Source organism: Sus scrofa, chromosome 14 (genome assembly GCF_054392235.1).
Source record: "Sus scrofa isolate SSC_HxYL_T2T_F1_AM1 chromosome 14, Sscrofa_HxYL_maternal_Yorkshire_Landrace_v2.0, whole genome shotgun sequence".
Classification (NCBI taxonomy): Eukaryota; Metazoa; Chordata; class Mammalia; order Artiodactyla; family Suidae; genus Sus; species Sus scrofa.
This window is the reverse complement of record NC_139396.1, coordinates 17,342,616-17,350,779: the sequence shown is the minus strand read 5'-3', so window position 1 is coordinate 17,350,779 and position 8,164 is coordinate 17,342,616. Positions and strand designations below refer to the sequence as shown.

General features: G+C 57.4%; 1 protein-coding gene across 1 annotated transcript; it reads right to left on the bottom strand.

Moving 5' to 3' along the window:
- Positions 1-1,165: 1,165 nt before the first annotated feature.
- On the bottom strand, positions 1,166-5,713 carry LOC146396363 (NUT family member 2G-like). Its single transcript, XM_084996396.1, has 5 exons — positions 5,066-5,713; positions 3,882-4,054; positions 3,173-3,468; positions 2,595-2,711; positions 1,166-2,205 (listed from the first exon to the last, which is right to left on the bottom strand). Exons 1-5 carry the CDS (start codon positions 5,155-5,157, stop codon positions 1,423-1,425), a joined length of 1,461 nt encoding a protein of 486 aa, XP_084852522.1. The 5' UTR covers positions 5,158-5,713; the 3' UTR covers positions 1,166-1,422.
- Between the last annotated feature and the right edge of the window lie 2,451 nt (positions 5,714-8,164).

The following is an 8,164-nucleotide window of genomic DNA, read 5'->3' as shown; positions in this document are numbered from 1 at the left end:
AACATGGTCACACTTAAAAATAAGTGTTGCCTGTGGCTGCTTTCATCCTACAACAGCAGAGTTGACAATTTAAAACAGATGAAGTATAGTCTTTAAAGCCTGAAAATATTCACATTGTGATCCTTTACAAGACATTTTCGCTGACCCCCGATATTTGCAGAAAAGAATAGAAGTAAAATTACTGCATTGCAAATACGTACATTTGTTTACTAAAGCTAAAACTTGATTTCCACAAGAAACATTAGATAAAATATATTCAGGTTTCACAAAGAATTGATCAAAGACCTTATGTATTAAATTAAAACCATTTTTTTTCCCTCACTGACACTGTGGCATATGAAAGTTCCCAGGAAAAACCCTAGATCCTTAAACCTCTTCATGAAAATCAGAAAATTATCACTGGTTATATAAGGTCTTAGGACTTCCTTTATCAAAAGCTACCTGGGGGTGGAAGCCAGTGGGCTGGTGAGGTTGGGAACACTGAGCTCAACATGATCTAAGACTCTCCCAAATACATTAACGGGCCAAGAAATTTGAGTCACTCATTCCCTCCATTGTTTTGTCCTCACTGGGGTGAAGAGGCAGATGCCTCCACCATTTTGAACATTGCAACAACACAACTAAGACGATAGGGTGCTCCCCCACCCACAAGGCACTGAAGCAGAAAGTCCTATTCTTACAGCCAAGCCTTTTCCTCTCTGACCAGGCAAACCACACAGGACACACTGGAGGAGTGGAGGATCACCCCAGCCTGACATCCAGCCACTTCAGAGAGGCAGAGAGAAACTCTCTAGAGGTAAGGGCTGCCTCCAGCCTCCATTCTCACGACTGGTGAGTGTCCAGAGGGCTGAACGGCACAAAAGCAGCTCTCCATCCCCAGGGTGTTCAGGGATGCAGAGCATGGAACCGATGCCCCAGAAGCCCCCTAGCCCAGCAAGCTGGAGACACAGGGATGATGAGGCTGTCCCTGGGGCTAGTGAGAGCTGTGTACTCCCAGGAGCAGCCTGGGCATCCTTGTGTCTGTGGAGGAAAGACTTAGTCATTCACCTGTGGATCCAGACTGCCTGGGATCTCACACATGCTTCGTTCCTTTCAGATCCCCTCTCTGTTCTCAGACGACCCATCTCTGAGGACACAGGCACATGCAAGACGACAGTGGACCAAGTGCACTTCACAACAGAACGATTTTATCCATGTTTTACATCCCCCATCGCAAAGGAGCTACTGTGCCCACCCACACACACCCAGACCCAAGTCCCCACCACCTGACCCCACCCACCCCCACCCCCTCCTGGCTCTGGTCATTCTGTCCTTCCTCCCCACCCATATGGCAGCCAGGATGGTTGCTAGGACCTGGAGGAGCCGAAGGCTTCCATGGGGGCTGCCCAGTTGGACTGGCCTGGAGGGCTGGCCCACTGTTCCCTACTGGCTGCAGTGCCGCTTCCTCCTCCACGTGACACATGGGTCACACCTGCTCCTTTTGGGCTGGGAAGGGTCAACCAGCCCCAGAGCCAGGGTGTGCCTCCCAAAGCCTCGCAGGTCAGCCCTAGGCCTGGCCAGGTCATCAGCAGCAGCCAGGCCTCCACACCGAGCCTGCTTTCTAGACTTGGCAGCTTCCAGGGGGCCTGAGCTGAGGCCCATTCTCTGGGGCACGGGGGCCTGGGAAGCTTGCTGGGCCCTCTGCCCTGCAGTGCAGACAAGACCCGAGGCAGGGACAGGGCTCTGTGGCAGCCCCCAGGGCAGCAGGCTGTGGTGAAGGCCCAAGAGGAAGGCCAGGCTGGGGAGCTCCTCCTCATCCTCACTGAACCCGTGACCCAGCCCTGGGGCTCCACTAAGAGGAGAGGCCTCCCTGAGACCCTTGCTGGCCCTGGGTCCTGATGGAGGGCCCAAGTGCTTTGTGCCCTGGCAAGGAAATGGCTGTGCAGTTCCAGCCTGAGGGGGCTCCTGAAGTCCTGGAGAGGGCACAGAGCCTTTGTGCCTGAACAGGCCCCTGTCTGTTTGGTGGTGCCTTAGATGGCCATGGAAATCCACCTGGGGTGTCCAGGTTTCATCTCTGACCCCGGGCTGTGGGCCTTGCTCGTTCCTCTGGGCATCTTGTCGGGCCACAGACTCTGAAGGACTTGAGTCCAGGTGGGGTGCCCTGTGATTGGGAGTGGCTGGCACCCCGTCATCCTCCTCCGAGGCCAGGACTTGTGTCTGCGCCAGCTGGTGGGAGAGAGGTGGACAGTGACTGCTCTGCACCCTCCAGGGAGAGCCGGGGCTTATGGGCAGGGGGAGGTGAGATGGGACTCACATCCACAGACAGACCCTGTGGCCCTCCTGCCTTCCTCCTGCACCTTCTCCCCAGCAGGGTCCTTGCCCTGTCCCCGGCTCCCCTCTTCCCCTTCCATTCCTCCTGCCCTGCACCCACCTGGGCCGCCTCCCGGTTGAAGGGCCTCTCCGTCAGGGAGGGAGGGACAGAGCCTTCAGGGCCTCCTTCTCTAGGGCCCTCCCCGGCCCTGGCTGACCTGGGTCCTTTCCTCCTGGATTTCCAGGGTCACCTGTGTTCCCCCCCTGTCCCCAGTCTCCCTAGTGTCAGTCCCTCCCCTGACCACCTCTTCAGGGGAGAGTCCTTCCTCCTGCTGCAGCTCCTCAGCCAGGCCCGAGAGATCCAGCTCTGGTTCTGGGGAATGCAACTCTGCCAGGAATCGGGGGTGAATGACCGCCTCCACCTGGAATGGAAGGAAGAGGCTGTGAGCAGCCTTGGCAGGAGTGCCCTGGGTTTTGGGAAGGCCTGGGGGAATCGTGACTAGCAGAGGCCAATCCAGAGACCCCCTCACAAAGGGGGAGCTTTCAAACTCCCGTAGGTATTGTCTACTCTCACATAAACACACACACACACTCACAAGCAGGTGCACATGCAGACACATGGGCTCCAAAGCACAAACACATAGGCACCGACACAGACACACAAAGGCCTCCAAAGAGAGAGAGACACACACATGTACAACTTACACATTCACATATACACATCCTATGCACCAAAGTACACTCAGACACACAGGAAGACACACAGATGTCAGGGTCAAGGACCAGAGCCTAAATCCCATTATCCTGGGCCAAAGCCAGAACTAGGGTGCTAAGAGCATCTCTCCCTGGAATCCTGGAGTCTCAGACTCCAGGCCCAGCCCACCTTGGTGTCAAAGTCCTCCTGGGAACACAGCTTGTCCACGTAGCTGAGGAGATCCGGGTCTGGGAAGCAGCCGTCCTCATCCTGTGGCAGCTCATATCCATCCTCTCGACATTCCATATCTGACTCCCCTGTGGCTGAGGGGCCAGGACCCACCAGTGCCTGTGGGATGTCCCCATGCTCCCTGCGAGCCTCAGGGGGAATCTCCTTGGGGGCCTTGTTCTCCAGCAGCTGCCAGGCTCTGCGTGGCCTTGGGTGGGTGTGCTGGACCCTGGGGCCGTGATTCCTTGGAGCACAGGCTGAGGCAGAGCAGAAGAAAGGGAAAGTGAGGGGACCCAGCACCCAGATGCTGACCCCTGAGCAGGCACAGGGGAGGGCACTGTTGTGGGGCAATGGATATGCCTGTGGGAAGGGGGAGGAGCAGCCAGAGCCTCAGGTTTTGTGGGAGGCCAGATTCAAGTCAGGGACAGGTAAAAGTCAGGTGTGAGAACGTGTGGAACATCTAATGATCAAGGGTCTCCCCACCAGCACACTTGTTAGGCAGATTTCACAGGGAGGAGGGTGATGAGGTTTTACATGGACCAGGTCCACACCGCAGAGGGAAAAGGTGTGACTGAGACCCCCTCGGGGGCTATCCGTGTTGAAAGACCAATGTCCCCTTGAGGGAAATGGACCCATCTGGGAACAGGGACCAGGCCTACGCCTCTCTTACCTGTGCCTTGACGTCCAGCAGGAAGGTGATTCACAGACTGTGTGCCCCTTTTGCGGGATGTGGGTTCCTGAGGAGCCAGCTTTGGTGTAGCTGGAGGAGGCATGCCCTGTGTCCACGTTGTGCAGGACACGTTCCCCATCCTGATCTCATCCTCTGCCTCAAATTGCATGAACCTGGGGGGTGTTGAGGGACAGGCCCCAGTGAGAAAACCACCTGGGCTCTGGAGCCCACCCAGGGCAGCAGGACCGAGGGGGTGAGGAGAGGGTGTCCTTGGGGCTGTCAGGGCCCTGTGAGGTGCTGTCGCAGCAGGGAGCTGCTCTGGCTCAGGTCCAAGATCTGGACCTCCTCCTGCCTGACCAGCCCTGGAGCTGGAGGGCATGGCCCAGCAGAGACCCAGGTCAATCTCTGGGACCAGGCTTAGGGACACCTGGTTGGTGGTAAAGCCACACGCTCATGAGCCCCCGGACCTTGTCTGACTCAAACAATGGAGATGGCCTGTGGCCTGGTCAGTCATGTGTCCCCACAGAGCCCTTGCCCGAACCCAGAACCTGGGGCTGGGAGGGAGAGTGCGGGAAAGCATGCATGAGACAGGGCCCAGCACAGGCTGGAGTGGGGATCCTACACTTAGAGGTGAGGCATCTCTTGCCACTGAGAGCTAGCTGCTCCTTTGGTTTTGTTTGGAAACTAGGAGATTCACATGCAGAAATGACAGGGAGGGCCAGAGACCCATGGGCTTCCCCAAGGATGGCCGGTTGCCCATTCCAGCCACCTCTGATGAGGAGAGGCCTACCACACACTAGGTCAATGATTGCCAGTCACCCCACATGAAGGGGTGCCAGGCTGCCTGGTAGAGTCCTCACTCCTGCACAGCCCCCATGCCTTCAGGGGACCCCCTCCTGGGCTGCCGTGCTCCCCAAGGCCATCCTGAGGCCTCCCCACATCAGTATCACGGTAGAGTAGAGCTCCTGGGAAAGGCAGGCTGGAAGAGCCAAGCTCTCCAGGTGGCAGAGGGGATTCTGGAGGCCAATAGGATTTGGGGATTCAGGGAACAGGAGGTGCCAGGTGCCAGCCTCCTCTTGCATCCTCTCTGATTGCTAGCACCAGAGCCAGATCCTGCCCTGGGGCCTGCCCATCACCCACCACCCACCCCACCATGTCGCCCATGGCCCAGGACCCTGACTCACTTTGCTGCCATTTCATAAAAGGCCATCCTCTCAACGGTGCTCATGTGCTGCCATTCCTGCATGGCCTGCCGCATGCCCTCCTCCAGCGTCATGGTGGGCTTCAGGCGAGCCAGGGTGCGAAGCACTGGGCTGTACGCCCTCAGGGTCAGTCTCTTGGTACAGCCCAGCCCCCAACTGCCCAACCGCACCCAGCTCCAAGGCCTCCATGGGCCCCACCCCTGCCAAACCCAGGCTCAAGAGGGGGAGACGAGGGTGTCTGGAGAGCAAAGGCAAGCCTTCCTGGTGCCTGGTGCCACCACCTCCCACTCACCAGACGATGATTGTCCACTCCCTGGCTATAGCTGGGACCCTGTGGCTGGGGGCGGGTTGCCATCTCACATAAAATGCAGCCCCCTCAATGAGGGAGGTAAGGTGCCAGTCTACCAGTTAACAGGTCTGAGAAGCTCGCGGATTCTTGTGCCCAGGTCTCTGCACTAGATGGCCTAGTCCCCCTTTTCGGAGGGACCTCAGGTCTAGAAGGGATGTTCCTGCCAGGTTCACAGCTCTAGGATAGACTCTTGCCCTTAGGACAGCTCGACCACCTCCCCGTTCACACTGGACTTCTTCAGAACAACAAGGACTGGGAATGCAGAAAGCTCCGTCCTGGGCCTGAATGTCCTAAGCCTTATCTGAAGTGATACCCACTGGCTGCCATAGGCCCAGGTCCATGTTGAAAGGAGGTAGCACCAGAGCAGCAGGTCCCATTCAAACTCTGGCTCCTCACATCCGAGCAGGACCCTCTCGGACTGCTCTCCTGCACTCAATGTTATCATGGCAGTGCAGAAAGTGAGACAACTGGTCTTGCATGGTGGTGGTAGCTGAGCTAAGGCACGGACGGGATGTCATGCACTGGACGTGGGACACATCTGAGTGCAGACGTGCCTCCTCATAGCATGGACATTGCTGTCAACCCTCCTCCTCTCGAGGTGAAAGGATGCCTGGAAACCTAAGCAGGGAGTCCATGCCAAGGTCCTGTATATGCGAAGGCTCCAGATGAGCTAGTGAGGGCCTGAGAGGTCACTTACATGAGAAAGCAGGAGAGAGCTTCCGCATCGGGGCTCTGGGGCAGGTGGCTGCGGGCCAGGGACTTGAAGCGCTGCCAGCGTCGGAAGTTCTGATAGACGCTCTTATGATGAGAGGCGTCCTCCTGAGGGCCCGTGTGCTGGGAGGCATGCAGGCTTCCTGCCCCAGAGGCGCCATGTGGCCACGGCCCAGAGCTCCCTGGGGGCAGGATGAAGGCCATCTGGGCAGCTGGTGGTGCAGCTTGAGGAGGAAGGCCTGGGGCCAAACCTCCCTTGCCAGCCTGAGCTGCTGCAATAGCTGGGGCAGCCACCCCACTGTCCCCCGCAGGGCTTGCTATGCAAAGGGGTGCAGGACACAAAGCACTCCCCAGGAGGGCCCTGGAAACATTCCCATTGAGGGGGGCCTGAGGGCGCCCAAAGGCCTGAGACTGGTGGGGCAATGCTGACCTCCCTCCTGACCAGACTGGGACAGGGATGTTGCCAAGCCCTGGGGCAATGGGGCCATGGTCAGCAGGAGACACCCGAGGTGTCATGGGGCGAGCTGGCTGCAATAGGGTGCTGCCAGGCAGGGGTAATGGGGCCATGGGCCGTGGCAGGTGCTGCTCCCAAGCTGGCTGGTGTTCGGAGCCAGGAGTGAAGGAAGGATAGGAGCGTGAGGCCCCAGGGTGCATGACCACATCCGTGCCCAGCAGTGGAGATGCTGTGGAGAGAAAGGAAAGGGGTGAATGGAAGAGGAGAATGAGCGACATGGACAGAAGCTCTCTGGGGACTCAGAGGGCACACCTCAGTGGGAGAGGGCATTTGGCCAGAGGAAGCTGTGTGTTGTGCAGATGTCGTGGCGGGATTTTCATGGTCTGGCCTGCAGTTGAGAACGACTTCCCTGAAGACCTTGATACCCCGCACCAAGTTCCCTGCCCCTGTCTATTGAGAAATGCTCAGCTCAGCAGCAGGGATTGGAGAGCCTCCCTGAGGAGCTCCCTGACACCTCGTCCTCACAGCCTGTCCCCACGTCCTGCACCTGAGAGGCCATCTACTCTGAGCATGCCCCTCAGCAAGGTCACTGGCAGGTAAGGGCCTTCTCCAAGGTCCTTCCAGGCACTGTGAGGCCTTTGATGGACCTCCACTGTCTAAAGTCGAAGGGCCTCACATCCTCCTCAACCCTTCCTCTCGGGATGCTCAGCACACATCTGTTCTGTCATCCTTTCCTGACTTCACACAATACCTCTCAAAGGCTGCAAAGATGGTGCTGCACACAGAACCCTTAGACAAACACAGAACAGCCCCACCAAGCATGCACCTGCCTCTCCGAACCACCCAGAGTGGACACTTCACGGGGTCTAAGGTGTGCCACCTCATCCCGATGGCCCTGAATCCCTCCCACCATGCAGCTCTGCTCTTCAGAGAGAAGTCTGAGAAGTCGGTGTGTGTCCCCTGCATTTTTGCCACTTACCATCCAGGGTTGGCTTCCAAAGATGAGCACGGGCCCAGGGCGGCTGATGTGACATGGGTCATGGGAGTGGAGGCTGCCTGGGGTCCTTCCCCTTCCAGCTCCCAATAATGGAAAGTGAGCACAAACTGAGAAGCAGGCAGGAGTCAGGTGCCATTGTGAGAAAACCGCCCTTTCAGGAGAAGGAGGTACATACCACGAGGCACTGAATTGACCTCCAAAGGTGTTCTAGGAGGTTTGAGAGTAGCAGACTAGATCATCTTCCTGCTTCTGTGCTACACTGCTTCACCCCCCCCCCCTTTACAAAGGAAGCAGCCTTCCTAGGCATTCCACCTGCACCAGCCTCTCTCCACATGTAGTAGTAGTGACTTGAAATAGGAACACACACTTCATCTCAAAGCCAGGCCTCAGCTTCTGCCGTGAGCCACCTGACAAGCTGCACCATGTCTGCAGAGACGTATTTCCACTAAAGGGAAACCAATACAGAACACCTCAGGCCCACGAGTCCTAGCTTGGGTGAAGTCACCTGGTTACCCATCCCTTGTGGAATCCAAGGCCACAGTTGCCTGACCTGAGAAGTGATTTCTGGGC